General features: G+C 42.3%; 2 protein-coding genes across 4 annotated transcripts; both read left to right on the forward strand.

The window, feature by feature from the left end:
* The first annotated feature begins 5,924 nt into the window (after window positions 1-5,924).
* On the forward strand, window positions 5,925-10,991 carry LOC137941690 (calcium-dependent protein kinase 20-like). 2 transcript variants are annotated; one of them, XM_068787212.1, is made up of 9 exons: window positions 5,925-6,371; window positions 6,718-7,265; window positions 8,495-8,618; window positions 8,724-8,867; window positions 8,985-9,137; window positions 9,321-9,436; window positions 9,534-9,701; window positions 10,013-10,243; window positions 10,363-10,991. In XM_068787212.1, the coding sequence occupies exons 2-9, from the start codon at window positions 6,765-6,767 to the stop codon at window positions 10,516-10,518; spliced, it is 1,593 nt and encodes a 530-aa protein (XP_068643313.1). In that variant the 5' UTR covers window positions 5,925-6,371; window positions 6,718-6,764; the 3' UTR covers window positions 10,519-10,991. The 2 variants fall into 2 exon arrangements, with proteins under 2 accessions (XP_068643313.1, XP_068643314.1); XM_068787213.1 differs by having other exon boundaries at window positions 6,740-7,265.
* A 2,973-nt stretch (window positions 10,992-13,964) lies between these two features.
* On the forward strand, window positions 13,965-19,684 carry LOC137942227 (probable galactinol--sucrose galactosyltransferase 2). Of its 2 annotated transcripts, none has more exons than XM_068787932.1 (15): window positions 13,965-14,163; window positions 15,416-15,615; window positions 15,710-15,966; window positions 16,175-16,265; window positions 16,448-16,496; window positions 16,629-16,720; window positions 17,196-17,303; window positions 17,392-17,511; window positions 17,611-18,021; window positions 18,107-18,248; window positions 18,340-18,407; window positions 18,510-18,644; window positions 18,731-18,948; window positions 19,032-19,120; window positions 19,201-19,684. In XM_068787932.1, exons 2-15 carry the CDS (start codon window positions 15,428-15,430, stop codon window positions 19,555-19,557), a joined length of 2,325 nt encoding a protein of 774 aa, XP_068644033.1. In that variant the 5' UTR covers window positions 13,965-14,163; window positions 15,416-15,427; the 3' UTR covers window positions 19,558-19,684. The 2 variants fall into 2 exon arrangements, with proteins under 2 accessions (XP_068644033.1, XP_068644034.1); XM_068787933.1 differs by lacking the exon at window positions 13,965-14,163 and adding an exon at window positions 14,975-15,130.
* The last annotated feature ends 95 nt before the right edge of the window (window positions 19,685-19,779 follow it).

Here is a 19,779-nt window from a genome sequence, read left to right on the forward strand (position 1 = left end):
TAGTAAATGTGAATTTTCTAACAATCTCCAACTTGGGTTACATATCATTCCTGAAACAATTATATCACATATTCTTGAGGCGCGCATCTGTATACTATTAATAATAAAACCATCGTATATATTAATAACGGAAACACCATGACTTTCATCACATTACAGTTGTGACTAAACCGCGATGATCACCATACTAATACATTAAATGGCATAGATAAAATATGGATGAGTAACATGAAAATTACATGCAATGTGATCTCAAACATACCTATTTCCAGTTGGTCCTTTTTTAGTCTTTAGTGAGATCTTTCCAAAGTCTTTAATGCAATGTGAACATTGCACATAGAAAAACATAAGCAAGTTCATAAATAGAATAATAAGCAATCAATTTTATTACTGAAAAATCGAATAACTCAATGTCTTATGCAAACATATAGTACAAAATAAGGACTCCCACTAAACCAAGGTATCCTCAGAATTGACGCCCATATGAGCAGTGTACTCATGAAAGATCTTAGGCGTTAAACCCTTGGTTAATGGATCTGCTAGCATTGTCCCTATATGTTCTATAGAAATCTGTTTATCCTGAACTATTTCCTTAACAACTAGAAACTTGATGTCGATAAACTTCGACTTCGTCGAGCTCTTGTTGTTGTTGGAATAAAGGACCGCCGTGGCTTGTCAATGCCATCTACCACTCATAGCCCAGTGACAAAGTTTCGCAACTATATTCCGTGGTTGGATGCCTCAAAACAAGCAATGAGCCATGGTTGAAGAAGCTATGAGAGTTTGCTTAGCAGACTTCCATGAGATAGCTCCTTCACCCAACATAAAGATGTAGCCTGATGTGGAGCGTCTGCTATCTTGGCATCCGACAAAGTCGGAGTCAGAGAACCCAATGATCTCTAAACTGTCTGATCTCCGATAAGTAAGCATGTAGTCTTTTGTTCTCCTCAAATAACTTATCACTCGTTTGGCTGCCTTTCAATGTTGCATACCCCGATTACTCAAATACCTGCCAATAATTCCTACTATAAATGCTATGTCAGGACGAGTACAAACTTGAGCGTACATTAAACTCCTTACTACTGATGCAGAGAGAATTTTCTGCATCTCTGTTATTTCAAGATCATTTTTAGGGCACTGTTTGAGATTAAACTTGTCTCCTTTAGCGACGGGTGTGTCTCCTGGTTTACTATCTTTCATGCCGAATCTGCTCAATACCTTATCAATTTAGCTCTTTTGTGACAACCTAAGGATACCTTGAGAATGATCTCTAAGTATCTGTATACTTAATAAAAAAGAGGTATCACCAAAATAACTGGTCTTTTGGATCTCTGTATGGAAGAAGTCCTCGTTATCTCACGCCAACACAAGAATCCTTCTCCATCTCCCTCGGTATCTTCAGCAGCTAAATAGATATCAAAACCCATCCCCTTTAATTTCCATCCTCTTGTGTTCCTTTTCGATCAATGATTTGCCACTTTGTCTCAACTGTACTTGTGTGCCGGTTCTTTCCATTTACTGAACACGATCCATGGCTCTCTCTCGATCCATGGCTCTCTCTCCCTCTCTCTCTCAAACAACCGAAGCATGTATCAGAGCCTAATCATTACAATCTGCATTGCATAAAAGGGCTACCGAAGTCAAGGAGTAGTCATGTTGGCCATTAACAAGTAGCATCTAGTTAGGAACGAATTTAGGCTTTTACCAAATCAGTCTTGTCATTTAATCATTTCCCATTTCTATGCCTCATAATGATGGATTCTTGTTTTGTACTAAGCAGAAGGCGTAGTTCATGCCCACCCATGATCTATGCTTGCTTGCCTCCATAAGGAAATCCAAAACCCCACTCCTTTAATACTGCCCATGTCTATTGGTCGAATCTACCCATGTTTAAAACTTTCTTTAAAATCATTTCAATCGAGAACTCACCCATCATCCCAACCCATTCAGTGTCTTCTTCCTCCTTGTTTGATAGATCTTTGTTCTATTTCAGTTTTCAACTTGTACAGTATTTTGCCCTTCTCTAAATAAACGACCCCAATCGTCGTTTCTGTCTGCACTTCTTTTCTGAAGCTATTTCATACAGATAATTGCTCTACTTGTTCGATAATGAAGCAATTAAATACTCTCAAAAAAGGTAAATGTGTTGGGTCAATTCCAGACAATGAGACCAAGAGTCTCAAGACAACGTATACTCACCCTTGTGTCTCCCGACTCTCCTCTTCAGATTCCTCTCCTGACTAAGTGGATCGAGTTGGCACTACCGGAACCGGTTTATCTCATTGCAGAAGTTATTTCATTTTTTTATGAACTCGTACCAATGGAACCGAGTTCTTCTTTAGCTGTTTTAAGTGAGCTCGGTTCCCATGGTATCGAGTTAATCTACAGTAATTTTTAACTAAAAGCCGAGTTCTTCTTGTCCACTGATTTCACGGTCTGCTCTTTGGTCTATATTGAGATTCTTTGGACGTCTACGGATTCAGTTGCTAACTCCCTTGCCAAGGAGGGAATTGCTCTTCAACGTTTTGTTGTTTCAGGGCCCTCCTCTCCTCTTTGGTAGTCTGCTCTATGGGTTTTGCCTAATAAAATCTCATCCTTTTCTGTAATTCTACATACGTTCAAATTAGATGGTGATAACTGGAGCCTGAATGTATAGAAAACACAAATATGGTTACATTACCGAAACTGAAGGGTTTACCTTTTTCAATCAGCATATATTCGTCTTAAGAGATGCTTTCTATAGGGTTGTGGATTGATGTGGTTAAATCCAGTAAGAAGTCATACAGGATGCTCAAAATGCTCAACCTCTCACTTGATATTGGTTTGAAGCTGCATCTCCCTGTTTAATCGCACTAACAAAATATTTTTGTTTCATCACCTGCTTTCAAAAATTGACCATTCTTAAATGAGGAGAACTGAAATTTGACTAGCTTTGTCTGATAGCTCTTTTCCTTTATATGATTTGTCCAGGACTGATGTAATTTGAACTTATTCAATTCAGAGCCTTATGTAGACAGAGACTGAATGACAGGACGACGAGTGACTGAAGAAGTGCCGGAAATCTCTGGTTCCTACCTTGCCTATACCCCCGCTGTGCCTCTGCTACCTGCTACAGATGGAGCAGGGCAGGCCTAATCTACACAAAACAGAGAACCTCTGGACCTAGCAATACAGGCGGCGCCACCGTTGGTTGACCAAAGTTGATATTATATTCTGGTTAGCATAGCTTACTGATTCAAATTTCTTTCTTGTGTTTGGATATAGAATGCAATTGATGGGTGGCCAGCCTCCTGTTAGAATTTGTTATTCTGCGGATCATTGACGGGTTCTTGTGTGTAGATATCTCCTTTGTCTATAATTTATTTCTTCTCTCCTTCTTGTTTAGAATTCAACATGTATTGTGAACTGCTCTATATATATCTATGATGAGCATCAGTTCATCCCAGTTACTTGCGACAGTCTATATTGATGCCACCATGATCCAACTAAACCTTCAATCATCAGACTTACAATAATATTTAGACCGATAAATCTTCCACCCTAGTTGCCATGTGAAATTAAAGAACTCTCAATGGCTTTTCAAAGCGAGTAGTTGGATGATTCCATCTTGCTAATCAACCACTCCTTGAACGAGTCATCAAATTTTGGACTCAGACCGACATCCTGGTTATTGCAGCTGATTCAGTTTATCAAAATTTCTGATTTTAGCAATCAGAAACGTGGCTGATTTTCACAACCCAGAAGCAGATTTTTGTTCTTTGACAGGATATGCTCACATCACATGGTAGACAGCATCTCTTTATAACAGGCTATTGATCTGGACTTGCTCCAAATGCTTCTGCTGTGAGCGAAGATCTGATAAGAGAAGCAGAAACGGTTGAAGATAGGCATCTCTGCATCAAAAATGGATTTCATCTGCACCACTAGAGTTAAGAATATACCAGGAACAATCCTGAGGAATCGATACCAAAAACAGGTAACAAGTAGCGTTTAAACTAATGATCCTGTTTATCACTCAAGCATTTGTCTTGAAATGCTTCATCTTCCATCCCAAGAATCTATACCCTTTTCTCGCTGGTTTTCCCAATTTCAAAACCTGGAAACGACAGTCGAACTGTTCATTGAATCTGAAGCTACAGTTCTCTGATAGAAGAATAAAAAACCTTGAATATGTAGGTAGCCATGCACGCAGAGAGCAGAACAGTAGGTTGAGCTCATGTTACACGAGGATTATTTTAAAATTTGAGCAACCGCACTCCGAGGAGTTCCGTAAATCGTGCTCCCGCCGGCCACTCCGACGATCTAATCTTGATCCAATCTCTTTTAATCATTTAAAATTCTCGCGTGGTGGGCCCACGTAAAGGAGATAAATGGTTAAAAGAGATAATTAGCTGTAATTTGCCGTACGTGCGCGGTATTTATATATTTTCATTTATTTTATTTAAAAAAAAAGACAAAGACAGCCTTGGGATTGGACCAAAAGGCGTTGTCTATTTCTGACAGTTTATAGCGTAATCCGACCGATAAAAACCTGTTAAGTCCTCACGATTAAATAAATCGGACCCGTTTTCGAACCGGGACTTTTTCGGGTATGGAAAAGCTGCCACCCTAAACCCATAAATTATTTAAAAATAGAACCCGATTAATGCCCGGCCAACCATCCTTGCAAATAGGGACATCCTACGAGGATAATTCGGGTAATTCACAATAAAAGCACGAGGCGAAAATCGAAGAGAACAAAATTCGTCTCACCTTTGGTGGGAGGTCACTCGTCGGTCATACCACGACACTCTCCCACCACCCCTTGACTTTTCTCTAAATCACTATTCTACCCTTTGAATGGTCCGGTCCGTCTTCGCCCACATCGACTCCCCCCTCGTCAATTTGGAAAATTCGTGGGGGTAACTAAGTCCAACTGAAGTCGAATTTGATTCCGATTTCCGAATTCCTCGCCGGATCTTTTCACACTTCGAATTTAAATTACTTCGAAAATTGATCATTTTTCCCCGTCCAGAGAAAAAGGGCTGGCTTGCGTCACACGAAGGTGGACTCACAGGCTTCTAGAAGGCTGCCACGGTAGCACCGTTTTATCAAATTGTAAACGAACACGTGTCTTCTTGTTGTTCGGCGTGGTCCCAACTTTGCTGTATGGATTGTGTCGGCACAATTTTCTGGACCCGAATAAATCACCAGATTTTACAGTAATTTACTATTCTACCCTCGCTTACTTTTTTGCAAAAATATACAAAATAAAGGGTACCGAGTTAATGATTATAATTAATTTCTTAATATATATTTTTAAATTATAATAATATTTTTTTCAATTTTTTAGGAAATTATTATTTTTAAATAATACCATTCATTTTATTATATTTATTTTATTATTAAAAATTGATGAGTGGAATCGATTAAAAGAAAGAAGCTTTGGAAACATTCAACGTTATAATAACGTTACCATTATCATGTGGGCCGGTCTTGTCTCCTCTTTGCGCATTATGTGAGAGAAGCACGGGCATGATTTACATCTGTGGGACCCATTATCATGAAAAGTTCTCGCCTGAAGTCACGGAGGTCACGAAAAGTCACCGTTTCGGCGGTGGGTTTTAAACCCTCAAGTCTTAGCTGCCATTAACGAGGTATTGACCCGGTGAGGCAAAAGGATAGACCTAGCGCTTCATAGTAGAAGCTTCTCATGGTAGGGCGCGTTATGGGATTTGGTGTGCGGAGGAAACATTGTGAAAACATCTCTTACAAGGATTATTTTCCAGAAGCTTCAGAAAAGTTGATTATGCCGGTCAACTCACAGAGGAGTAGGCGATAAAAAGGTAATGGCATTTTCGGGGTTTTTTAGAAGGTGAGGGGCGTTTGGTGGGGGAGTCTGTGCTCTGAATATTGGAAAAGCGGTAAATTTCTGTAATTTGTTCGGAAAGGAAGGGGGAGAGAGGGGGAGGGGCTTTCGTAGAGAGAGAGAGACGAAGCCTCTGGGAAAGAGCTTTGACCTCTCTCTCATCGCATGGCGGATTCACACAAAAAATCCCTCTTTTCAGCCTCTTCTCCGCCTGCGATCCTTCCTCTTCTTCATTAATAACCCCGACAACAGCTAATCCCATCTGGGTCTCTTCAATTCATTCCTTTCCTTTTTGCAAGATATCGAGAGCTTTCAGTTTTTTGCCTCGCCTGCCGTTCACGGGGTTGCCACGGTTTCCCTCTTGTCGTCGGGAAATTTGGAAGCGTTTCTTCCACAAGTTTTCTTTCCTCCGTGGGGGTTTGATCTGAGAAAGTAATATTCTTTTTTTGCAGTTTCTTTTATTTCTGTAACCGTTGTTTGTTGAGGCAGAGACAGAGGAAGCAGAGGATTGGAGCTGATCCAGGTCTGTACTCTCTGCCACAATTTTTGTGTTTCAATTTATTGTTGCGCTTCTCTAAATAAAACGCTTTCCGATCGGTAACTTGATTTTTGTCTTTCTATGTTTTAATATAAACCGTACCTCAGAGGTACTTTTCCTCTATTTCCGTCTTAAATCTTCCTTTTCTAGAATCTCTACCGTTAGCGCATTTCTGAACGTCCAACACAAGTGCCGTTCGTCTTTCTTTAGTATTTTCTTTTCACTGTTCTCAATTTTTTCAGGAGCTAGTATTTTCTGTTCACTGTTCTCAAAATTTTAGGAGCCTGTATCTGTTTTTAATGTTTTCTTTTCACTTTTTCTGTTCCCTCAGACCTTGCTTGGCATCTCATCAGAAATTTATTCTCGAGTACTTGAACCATGGGAAACTGCTGTTCTAATCCGGGAGTCCCCACCGAAAAGAAAAAGAAGGGCAAGAGACAGAACCCTTTCGCAATCGATTATGCAACGAATCACGGGACAGGAGGCACAAGTCTCTCTGTCCTGACGGAACCAACAGGCCGAGATATTGGACTTCGATATGAACTCGGACGGGAGCTGGGCCGAGGAGAATTTGGTATAACATACCTTTGCACTGATAAGGATTCCGGTGACGTCTTCGCGTGCAAATCTATATCGAAGAAGAAACTAAGGACTGCGGTGGATGTAGAGGATGTGAGGAGAGAGGTGGAGATTATGAAGCATTTACCTACACATCCAAACATTGTGACCTTGAAGGATACTTACGAGGATGATAATGCCGTGCATCTTGTTATGGAATTGTGTGAAGGAGGTGAATTGTTTGATCGTATTGTTGCAAGGGGACATTACACAGAAAGAGCTGCTGCTGGGGTTACGAAAACCATTGTGGAAGTGGTGCAGGTGAGATCTTGACCCGTACTTTGTGATGGTGGATTTCTGGAAATTGTTATTTGCTTGATTGGTATGGATTGAAAGAAGCATCGGCTCCGGACATTGGTCTCATGGGTGAAATTATTGCTTTTAAACGGATGAGAATCAACACGTTTATTCATTTTTTCTAAGGAATTTGGGTCCTCCAAAATTTCTGTTATTCTTCTTAGGTTTCATGGAATAAGTTTTAGGTTTTAGATTCTGCTGTGGTTAAACAGCTGAAATTCTTACTCCTATGTTTGCGAGAGTCAAGCTATATTGGTTTTGAATTCCAGTGCCTCAAAATGATATATCCCTGAAAGTTTCTTTTTCTTCCACTGATATCAAGAGGAGTTGGATTTTTTTTCTTTCCCCTGCATCCAAAGACTGAAAGAGGGTTTGGAATTTGAAACTATTGATGGATTTTATTTTATTTTTGGTTATTTTATTTTTAAGGGATTTTAAAAATATTGTATTAATAGATGTATTGGCTTCCGTTGTATTTGTTTCCGTTGCTTTCTTTTCTGTACTTGGTTGAGTTGTATGTTTTCTTTTAAATGATCCTTGGTTTGAAATCTCTTTTTGTAGCAGGGGATTTGTAGAGAGAGGGACTTGGATTTTATTTTTGACTGTTGCATTATCTTTTTGTCTGGCTTCCGTCACTCCATTGTTACTTACTTGGCCTATCATATGTTTGGAACGACATGTCGGTGAGCGTCTAGTTGTACAATTTGCTAGAGTAATAAGTATATTCTCTCTGGGTGCAAATATTGCTTGGATGAGAAGGGCACAGATTCTGGTTGTATTTACATATAATAGTTGTTCTTTGTCAGAAACATTTTTCAGTTTTTTTGGTTTATCACTATGTCGTGAAAGCAAGTGATTTTATGCTTTCTCTAACTTGTTGGAATCTTGACATGCTCGGCTTTTACTGCTTTTAACTACTAACGAAGAACCTTAAGATTAGATTCTTTGTTTCAGTGGTGTTTTGACTCACTCATCATCTTCATTCTTTGTTCCTAGTCAAGTACGTCACCACTGACCCTTTCATTGTCTGCAGTCTTTGGTTCTAGCATTGAATTTCATAGGCCTGTAGGTCCTTAATGTCAGTTTGGTTGAGCACTTCCACACCATTCTAATTGTTCTTCTCTGTTTTACTTCTGTAAGTAAAAGTTAATTGTGGCTCAGCTACTCATGTTTATGCGTTCCCTCTTTTACAGATGTGTCATAAGCATGGGGTCATGCACCGAGATCTCAAGCCTGAGAACTTTTTATTCGGAAACAAGAAGGAAACAGCTCCACTCAAAGCTATTGATTTTGGGTTGTCAGTATTTTTTAAGCCTGGTAAGGTCATGTCTGCTGTTTTTCTGTAATTTTAATTTATCTTCAGGATATTTTATAAGTGTCTTTTCTGTTTAATATTGTGGATACCAATTGATTTTTCTGCAGGTGAGAGATTTACTGAGATTGTGGGCAGTCCTTACTATATGGCCCCAGAGGTGCTAAAGCGAAATTATGGACCAGAAATTGATGTGTGGAGTGCTGGAGTGGTTCTCTACATTCTACTTTGTGGGGTCCCGCCATTCTGGGCAGGTTTGTTTTGTTTCCAGATTTGCTGTTTTCTTGTTCATACTAACATCTCCCCCCCTCCCCCCTCGGAGCATCAGTTTTGATCTTTTATTGATTTTCAAAATCTTCTTTCATACACAGAAACGGAACAAGGGGTTGCTCAGGCAATTATTCGTTCTGTCATTGATTTCAAACGGGATCCATGGCCAAAAGTTTCTGATAATGCAAAGGACCTTGTGAAACGGATGCTTGACCCAGATCCTAAGCGAAGATTGACAGCTCAGGAAGTGCTCGGTACTTCTTTGTTCCTTTTTCCTCTGTTCCACTCATTCATGTGTGAGGATCAGTTTTGTCCTTCAAACAAATGGGTGTTATCCTGAAACATGCTTGGTTTCTTTTTTGTCATCATGTCTTTTAAGAGATTTTGAAATGTTTAACTTCAATAAAGGGATTCAGCTTATACATTATTTCTTGCAGAGCATCCTTGGCTGGTAAATGCTAAGAAGGCTCCCAACGTCCCTCTGGGTGAAACTGTTAGAGCAAGGCTGAAGCAGTTTTCTGTAATGAACAAATTAAAAAAGAGAGCATTGAGGGTAAGTGTGTTGTATGCTGTGACATTCTTATGCTTAATTTGTGCATGTACAACTCTGGAATTTTATGTCTCCCCCCCTCTGAAATATTCTTTTGCAGGTTGTGGCTGAGCATTTGTCTGTTGAAGAGGTTGCCGGTATTAAAGAGATGTTCCAGACGATGGACACCAGCAACTGTGGCCAGATTACTCTTGAGGAGCTTAAAGTTGGTTTGCATAAAATTGGACATCAGGTCGCTGACCCTGACGTTCAAATGCTGATGGAAGCGGTGAGTGCCCTATACCAATCGATTATGTGATCGGAATTAATAAACGATTGTTTTCACTCATAAGGATTCCCTAGGAGTTGTTTATGTTTTTGCAATGAAAAGAAATGAGACTCTAAAACGGTGGAAATTCATTTTCTAAAGCCCTATTCTTCAGTTCTTGCTTTCTTTTTGGTCTGGCAAACAGTGTTGAGATTGAAAATAACAGGTGGGTAATGAGTATATTCTGAATACGAGGATTAGTCAACTTATCCCAAATTTGTTATTTTGCCCTTACATGTGTATTGAGAAGGTTTGTGTGGTGGTTTGGCTAGGCGGATGTGGATGGGAACGGAACTCTGGACTATGGTGAATTTGTTGCTGTATCGATTCATTTAAGAAAGATTGGCAATGAAGAACACCTCCACAAGGCATTCTTATACTTTGACCAGAATAAAAGTGGTTATATTGAGATCGAGGAGCTCAAAGAATCCTTGGAAGATGATTTGGGTTCCAACTCTGAGGAAGTCATTGATGCAATCATTCGAGATGTGGACACTGACAAGGTAATCCTCGGGTTGTATACCTCTGAAATATCCAGAAACCTTACTAAACCAAATAAAATCTCCGACGACAAAGAGGTGTAGTTATCTATTTTTGGTAAATTTTGGTGTATATGGTGCAGGATGGACGAATTAGCTACGAGGAGTTTGCAGCGATGATGAAGGCAGGAACAGACTGGAGGAAAGCATCAAGACAATACTCTCGAGAGCGTTTCAACAATCTCAGCTTGAAGCTAATGAAGGACGGATCGTTGCAGCTAAACAATGAAACTAGATGAAAGAACGGAAGTTGTGAGAATGATAAATTCAAATTCCATTTTTCTTTCTTGGTTGGGCATTTCACAAATTCGTTTTTACCCTTATTTTCTTGGCTTTTACGACGCATCCCATATTTGTGATTTGTTTCTATTAAGTTCTCCTCTATACGTGTATTGGGGTTGGAGAGAATTTATCGGGAAATCCAAGGGCTGAGGGAATGGCCGCTTTCTGTGTCTTACCTGTGTGCCACTGCCACTGCCACCGCCTCTTCACCGGAGAAGTAAGAGATTAAAAGCGACGGTGGAGCCTATGACTGTAAATACGTCTGTTTGGTAATGTGCTTTCTTTTACTTTTTTCTCTTTCCCCCTCATAAATTTTAGGGTGGAAGTTGTAACCAACCCATTCACATGAAGTTTGGTTCTCTACCATGATCTTCTTGTTGTCTATCTGCGTCCATACCCGCTAATATGATTCTGCCGTCTTCCCAGTCAAGATATTCGTCTCCTCTGTTCACAAGTCAAAGATATTGCTTGCCATTACAGCGATTGCAAGTGCCCAGGACAAGGAAACGGGTGGGCAGTTGCTTGAAGCTTTAATAGCTTGCGTATGGCAGTGGGAAGTAGTTTTCAACATAGAAAAAGCATTTAAAAGTCGGCCGATGCTCAGGGACGAAAGCATTTCATAGTGTCGGCAGTTGTTTCTAATAAAAAAATTATTTAAATATATAATTAAGTTATTTTTAATAATAAAAAAGCCATATCTAATTGTCTACATCAAACTTAGTAGAACCTGCTTGCGTGATTTCTCTTACCAGAGAAAATAAAAACACGAAGCACTCAATCAGTCAGCTGTTCTTAATGATATGGGGAGAGATTAAGGGAGCTGCTGCTTAACGTGTAATCAGGCTAAATCCACCAGGGCCATGAATTATGATGAAGCAAAAGATTCCAACCAGGTGGCAGCATCAGCATTTAGTAATAGAATAGAGACGGGCACCAGCTTATGCTGCTTCAATCAACTAGACTAATCACCCAATTATTCAAGAAAGAGAAACTCAAATTCACCACATCGTTCACGCCACCCCAGCTCAACCATACACGTATCACAGCTCCGCTACTTTAATATATAAAAGAAAGGGGTATGACTAGATCATCCCTGTCAATGGGCTCTTACGGTCTATCAAGCTTCAGGTTCAATAGGACTGCTCGACACGTAGGGCCGCTGAGCGACATGGCTGCAGTATATTACTGCAATGAATTGCAAAACGATGTGGACGATAATCAGTATCAGAAGAGATGGACAAAAGGGGGGACGGCAGAGCAGGAATGGGTAAAGCAGTAAAGCTTTCTTTCTTTGTCTCTGGTGATGATAATGTGGAGAGTGAGTGGATGAGTAAGGAATTCACATGTCTGATGCTTTTCCCCATATGCGTGTAGGACCGAAACAATGATCGTTTATCTTTCGTACAGTAAAGAAATGTAAGCTAAAAGTTGAACTGAGATGATGTGATTCATTACCACTATTGAAGCATCTTTGAATATCTGTTAACTTGTTGAACTAGCTGCAACCTGCAGCAACCAACCAACAAATTTTCCGAGTCTCTAGATCATCGTCACTTTCTTTGATTTGTGCGCTTTCGATCAACGATTAGTCTCTGTGTGATGTACGTTAACAACATACTAATCACGGAGTTTGAGCCTGTTGTAATTTCCATGTCGCTCTTACTGTGTTGTCCTCGTTCGAAAACCAGACACTAGCCCTCCTTTCGACGAAATAGAACAAAAAATTTCGGCCGAGTTCACGAGTTCCTGTTTGGAACCCTACGACTCGACTCGGCTTAGCCTGAGGACAAAATCAGCAACAAAGCCGTCAGCTGATTACGCAATCGAGGGGTGGCTAGCCTTCAGGTGGAGGGTGTCCTCCCACTTGCCTCCAATGTAGGGCTACGAGACGGCTCCTAAGGTCTCTGCACCAGGTGGGACAAAGACGACCACTAACTTCTCCCAGTCTCCAGTCCGCAGTCTCCACTCGGTGTTTCCCGGGTTAGGAATCGGGATCACCAAATCACCTGATTCGTCGTTTTCCTCTTCCAATCAAGAAAGATGACGTCGTTCAGATAAGAGTGACCATCACTATGACGAAGATACTTTCGTCTCGGCTGTCCCAAATCATTAACAAAACCCCAAATCATTGTGCCCCGCCGCAACCGACTCTCCGTGGCTGAGCCGCCGCCGGCCCCCGCCCCCCCCCCCCCCCCCCCCGAACAGCAGGGACCGTTGACACCCTCTCTTAATTCTTAATCGAAAAGCGAGCATAAGGACCTTCCTCGGAAATTCAACCCACTGTAAAATCTCATTGAACTGCTATTCCAACAGAAAGGGACATTTCCAATGCCACTACACATCAGTGACTCAATCACGGCTGCGTTTGTCTGAGAGGAATCATGATAGGACAAGAAGGGCGTAAGCCATGGCCGTCTGGTTCTTTGAATCTTGAACACGGACCGGGATTTTCATTTTCTAACCGGAAAGAAAGACTACAAAAATATCTAATGGGCCGTCCTAGTCGAGGGGAGACAAACCGCGAACGCTTCGCCTAAGTTAACCGCCAACCATTTTGCCCCTTTCCGCTTTTTCTCACAAGGAATCGACCGATATATCGTACGTGGAGAAAAAACGGAGAAGGTGCGAGAACCGTATCCCGTGGCGCCGAAAACGCGAGATCCTACGTGTCATGCAAAACGTGGCGACTTTTAATTGCTTCGTCTTGCCTAACAAGATACGTTTTCGCCATTGCTGACTGCCAAAGCTGACATGGCAACCGACTCCAGACTTCAAGGGATGTGATCAACGGCTCACACGGAACAGTGTCCTCGCCAACCTATTACGTTGGTTTGTCCCTTCGCGCCAACTGGATTTCTTCAGACGTGGCAAACGTCGTCCTTTTTCGGAGCTTCCCCGACCCACTTGGCTGGACGTTTTGATAACTTAGAAACGAGATTCTGTGAGATGATAATTTTACTTCTCGTGCTTTTTTTTCCGTCCATAAGATCTTAAACTAGTTCCGTGTTCTGCTCGAGCACGGCTGATCACGTGATGGTGGCATAATCCCACGTGGCCTTTTTACCGTTAAGATGTCGTTAATTGTTCCGTCTGCCGTTTCTTTTGACAAAAAGCCGCCGACGTGCCGTTAAGTGATGTTTCGGCACGGCGAGTTCACGCATTTGTAATGACGAGCTCGCTCGCGGTTTTTTGGTTGTCTGCTGCAAGCCCTAGGACGACATGTGATTAAATAATACGCCTACAGACGAAAGCGTACGCAGCAAAATCCGACCGACCGATTTTACCGAGTGCCACGTGCTTTTCTATAACGACGTCTTGGGGTTTAAAGATGCTCGACCTTTAACGTCCGGAAGAGTATATAAGTGACCGGATTGGGGTATTCTTTCAGCATCGGGACCGGCGGTAGTTCGTGCTCTTAACTCTCGCTGAAATCTCTTGACAGAAGAAGCATTCCTTTGTGAAATGCGCTTCTACTGAGTCTATCTTTTCTTGTTGCTTAGGTTTTCCTCTTCTGTTGCCCTTTCCCTTAGTTCTTGAGTTTCTCTGCACCTTCCTCGGTCGGAGCGCAGAGCTTCTGTTCGTTCGGCGAAGGATTTTTCCAGGTAATGAAGACGGTGGCGGTCCCCTGATACGGTTATATTTCTTCATTTTAGATTTGAACTGCCAGTAGATGCATTAAGAACTATAGTGGCATATAAAAGATCCCATCTGGAACGATTCGCACCACTATCTCTTGGTTGATTCTGGTTAACTCCTGTCGAAGAAATGAAACGGGAGAAAATGAGAAATGATCAGATGTGGAATTAGCTAGGGGATTTCCGATGCTGTTTTTCTTTATCTGTGCAAAGTTCCGATCAGGACTGCCGGTATCCTTGGACCGTTGCCTAATTGAGTATATAAATCAGCAGAAAATGATTTTATGATACCTCATTAAAACTATAATAAGGATTCCCCTTCCTCTTTTGGACTGCCAGTTTTTGCTAATTCTGGAGTATTTCTCAATGTTTTGTCTATGATGTGCCCAGAAAGACAGACGCTTCTTCGCACACCTCCTGGAATTACTCTCTGAAAAATCTAATTATCGTTTAACAACTTGTATGTCATTTTTTTATTTTGCTCCTGAAGTATGAGGAAATTTCCCCAACCTATTCCTATTGATCCTTGTTGTCTGCTATTTGTTTTTTTTTTTTTTTTTTCTGAGGAAGATCTCCGGTTGTATTTTCTTACCTGTTACTGTTTAATAATGTTTTGCTTAGTAGCTCCCCAGTGATATATATACCTGTGGCCTTTCAAAATTGGACGCCGACACAGATATTACGATTGGCCATTACCGCCATGTTCTAGGTTCTTGTTAATGTCCAGATCTGTGTGCTTGATCTCCTTTTTCTGGTTTACCTGCTCAAGACGTCCAAGTCGTGAACTCCCCATTTCTTTCCATTATTTTAGGTGAGGATCAAAGTCATAAATTTAGAAAGAGAGCTACAGGTAGCGGGAAAGTAAAGAATCAGTTTGCGGTCGGGCTTTCACAGAGACGAAAAGAAAAAAACAAAAATCCAGCCAATCCCGGAGGTAAAAGAAAATTTACAAAAAAACTCTTCCCGGCTGGTAGACCATTATTCCACGATCCAGATCGTTAAAAACGAGTCGAAGTAATGTAGGGCCACCATGGTCTGTGAGTTTGCGTGAATAGTCAACGCATCTCATGGAATTCGTCTCATCTGTGCAACTCCCGTGCGCGGTCACGTGATGACGATAATACCCTAGTCAGTTTATGTGAAATACGTCTTACCCCAATATGTTTTGAAGCTCTCGGCTGATGCTTAAATTCTGATTTACAACGATATTTTGTAACAGGAGGAATCGAAGATGACGGTGACGCCGAAAATTTCCATCAACGATGGCAATCTGGTGGTGCACGGGAAGACCATTCTCACCGGCGTGCCGGACTCGATCGTTCTCACTCCAGGCTCTGGTGACCTCGTCTCTGGGGCCTTCGTAGGTGCAACGGCTTCCAACAGTAAAAGCATCCATGTCTTCCCAATGGGGACCTTAGAGTAAGTTGTTTCAATTTTTCGACATTTTTTTTCTTTCGTCAGAAAAATCAGGGGTTTCCCTTGTCGATCTAATGCATTCTCTTTAATTGAACAGGGGCCTTCGGTTCATGTGCTTGTTCCGATTCAAGTTGTGGTGGATGACCCAGAGGATGGGAATGTTCGGGAAGGAGGTCCCCTTGGAAACCCAATTCATGCTCATCGAGAGCAAGGATGGGACGGAGCCCGTCGATGGCTCCGAGGAGTTGGATTCCCAGACCATCTACACTGTGTTGCTTCCGCTCCTAGAAGGGCAGTTCCGAGCCGTCCTCCAGGGCAATGAGAACAATGAGATCGAGATCTGTCTCGAGAGTGGTGAGTTAATGTCTCAATTCAACAGTTTGTACCCATAACGTCAGCTGGAAGATCGGTGGAGGGCGCTGTTGTCACTCCACTCAAGCGCAGATAGTTATCTGCAACTTAGGCTTTGATTACAAGTTTAGGATTACAGAAAATAGAGAAAGAAGAAGAGGTGGCGTTAGAAAAAAGGACCCAAACGATCTCTTGTCTTTTTTTCCTGCAGGAGACTCAGCTGTTGAGACTAACCAAGGCCTTTGCATGGTTTATATGCACGCTGGAACCAATCCTTTCGAAGTGATTGTACAGGCTGTCAAGTAAGACTTCAAACATCTTCGACTTTTTTTTTATTTTTTTTTCTCTTTTTAGTCTTCGGTGTTCTCGTCTACATTCAAGATTCTGGACCAACGCCGCCTGGTAGTTTGAATGGCTTCCTTTTCACTTCAATTCATATTTACTAAATATTCTTGACTGTTAAAATGGTTTTATGTGAAAACAGAGCAGTGGAGAAACACATGCAAACCTTCGTCCACCGTGAGAAGAAGAAGGTGAATTTCCTTTGATTTCTTTTTCATCGGACAATATCATGAGTTTCAAATTAAAGAGGAACACCTAATAGAGGCTTTTCCTCGACTAAAAATAGCACGTGATCTGAATAGATTGGTTTCGTGCCTTTGCAGCTGCCTTCTTTCGTAGACTGGTTCGGCTGGTGCACGTGGGATGCTTTCTACACGGACGTCACTGCCGAGGGCGTCGATGATGGTCTCAAAAGGTGAAAACTCTTTTTGTTTCGTGTCGTATTTACAGGTAACATACGCGTATATAGTTTATACGCGTCTTCGTATATCCCCTAAAATGAGGAGCACCCGCGAATGCAAAGTTGACACGTGAAAGCGCAGGACAGAGAACCACATGGAGTCTGTCAGCGAGTGAACTTTTGCGCCGAAAGGTCTGCAAAGGACACCGCACCTGACATCGCTGACGCGTACCATTCCAAAAGCGCAAAATCCTTTTGCGATGTGAATCCAGTAGACAATTTTTTTACCGTGGATTCCCTTAACTTTTCTGGTTCATTAATTTCCACTTCTGCCCCTTCCGGTCCTGCAGTAATTCTGAGTTCTGCAACGCTACTCACTCAGTGACCTGAACGATTCACAAAGTGCTGCTGGAGACCCCAAAGCATAGCTAGTTTTTTTTTTTTTCATCTTTCTTTTGCCGTCAAAGTAACTTGAGATTTGCACTTTCAGTCTGTCGGAGGGAGGGGTTCCGCCGCGTTTCCTTATCATAGATGACGGTTGGCAACAGATCGGTAACGAGGCTAAGGAGTCCGGTTGCGCTGTTCAAGAAGGAGCACAGTAAGCATTGTTTTGTTAATAGATAGATATAGGAAACGTCGGAAAAGAAGATCAGAACTAAGGGGTTTATTTGGCTGTTATTTTACAGGTTCGCTAACAGGCTTACGGGAATCAAAGAGAACGACAAGTTCCAAAAGAACGGAACGAACGACAAAGTTCCCGGTCTGAAGGTTGTGGTTGAGGAAGCGAGGCAAAAACACGACGTAAAGTAAGTCCGGTTCTTGTCCTTTTGATCCTTTCCTAGTTGAGTCCCGTCCATCCCGGACTCGGTTGTTTAAATCCTGTCTTATGTGTGGTACGTGTGCAGGTATGTGTACGTGTGGCATGCCTTGGCGGGGTACTGGGGCGGTGTTAAGCCAGCAGCTGCTGGCATGGAGCACTATGACACTGCCCTTGCATACCCGGTGCAGTCTCCTGGAGTTATGGGCAATCAGCCGGACATTGTGATGGACAGTCTCTCTGTCCACGGACTGGGCCTGGTTCACCCCAAGAAGGTGTTCAACTTCTACAACGAGCTCCATGCCTACTTGGCCTCCTGCGGAGTCGATGGCGTCAAAGTCGATGTGCAAAACATCATTGAGACTCTCGGTTCTGGCCACGGTGGTCGTGTAGCTCTTACGCGTGCCTACCACCAAGCCCTTGAAGCTTCCATTTCCAGAAACTTCCCTGACAATGGCTGCATCGCATGTATGTGTCATAACACGGATGGCATCTACAGGTAAAAAAAAAAAAAAACTTTAAAGTTACTGTCATTGATGTCGGATGGCGCTTCCGGATTGAAAAAGAGATTGCTGTTTGTACAGTGCCAAGCAGACTGCAGTAGTGAGGGCGTCGGACGACTTCTACCCGCGTGATCCAGCTTCTCATACCATCCACATTTCCTCTGTCGCGTACAACACTCTTTTCCTCGGAGAATTCATGCAACCAGACTGGGATATGTTCCACGTATGTACTTCATTCTTCGAATTTGGCTAGTCGCTTGTCCATTACATAAAAAAAATTGATTTGTCATAACGAAATAACGATTTTGTTGCAGAGTTTACATCCAGCTGCAGATTACCACGCCGCTGCTCGAGCTGTCGGTGGTTGTCCGATTTACGTCAGGTGGTTGCTTAGCCTGGTTTAATTTCTGTACAATAAACCTCGAATTAATTGCGATTAATTTTACTTACCCTCCCGCCTCCCGGCATTTTCTGATCCAAACAGTGACAAACCTGGCCACCATAACTTTGAGCTATTGAAGAAGCTTGTCCTTCCTGATGGATCTGTGCTACGAGCCCAACTCCCTGGCCGGCCTACCCGCGACTGCCTCTTTGCGGACCCTGCCAGAGATGGAAAGAGGTGTGCCTCTTAAGCTTCTTAATTGAGGAAAATTATATGTAGAAAAAATAGTAGTTTTGACTGAAAAATAACTCGATTTGTTGCAGCTTGCTCAAAATATGGAATGTGAACAAGTGCACGGGGGTTGTGGGCGTGTTCAATTGCCAAGGTGCTGGGTGGTGCAAGGTTGCCAAGAAGACCCGCATCCATGACGCCGATCCTGGGACCCTCACCGACTGCGTCCGAGCCCTTGATGTGGATCTCATTAATCAAGTAGCGGGACAGGAATGGAATGGTCAGGTGGTGATCTACGCCTACAAATCAGGTCAGCTTTCTGTGAGAAGCTACTGGTTCTAATTTATTGATTTAGATAAAACGGAGGTTCATCGAGGTTCTGCCCCTTTTCAGGAGAATTAGTTCGCGTCCCTAAGAGTGCTTCATTGCCCGTCACACTTAAAGTTCTCGAATACGAACTTTACCACATTTGCCCTGTAAAGGTAAAGTAGTCTCTGTTAGCTGTATCAAGTAGGGTTTGTCCGGAGCAAAAACATCTCTAACTAAATATTGAATGTTCCAGGAAATCACTCCCGCAATCTCCTTCGCACCCATCGGGCTTCTGGATATGTTCAACACAAGTGGAGCTGTGGAACAATTTGAAGCCAAAACGAACGAGAACGCAGAGGCATTTGACGGCGAAGTAGCGTCAGAGGTTTCCAACGCTCTTAGCAATGAGCGCGCCTCATCGGCAACCATATCTCTGACAGTCCGCGGAAGTGGCCGGTTCGGCGCCTACTCGTCCCAACGGCCGCTCAAATGCACGGTGGACGCTGTGGACACGGAATTGGGCTACAACCCGGACAACGGACTCGTGGAATTGTGTCTCCCTGTTCCAGAGAAGGAGATGCACAGATGGTCAATTGAAATCCACGTGTGAGAGACCGAAGTGGCATGAGTAATGAGCCGTTGATTGTTCGTCCTTGATCTTTAGCAGGAGGAATGAATCAATGGAATGGTTGTAGCTGTAGTTTCCTGTGGAAATAAATGAGTTAATCATTTTTGGACTTGTTCTACGTTTTTATGCTTTAACGATCAAGAGAACTTTAAACATTTTGGACCAATTTTGAGGCAAAAATGCTTTCAACGGGACAAAGTTGAG

The sequence above is a fragment of the Aristolochia californica genome, unplaced genomic scaffold (assembly GCF_029961685.1).
Source record: "Aristolochia californica isolate CCGP_79_NKW_82.1479 unplaced genomic scaffold, dmAriCali1.0.hap1 SCAF_9, whole genome shotgun sequence".
NCBI classification, from domain to species: Eukaryota; Viridiplantae; Streptophyta; class Magnoliopsida; order Piperales; family Aristolochiaceae; genus Aristolochia; species Aristolochia californica.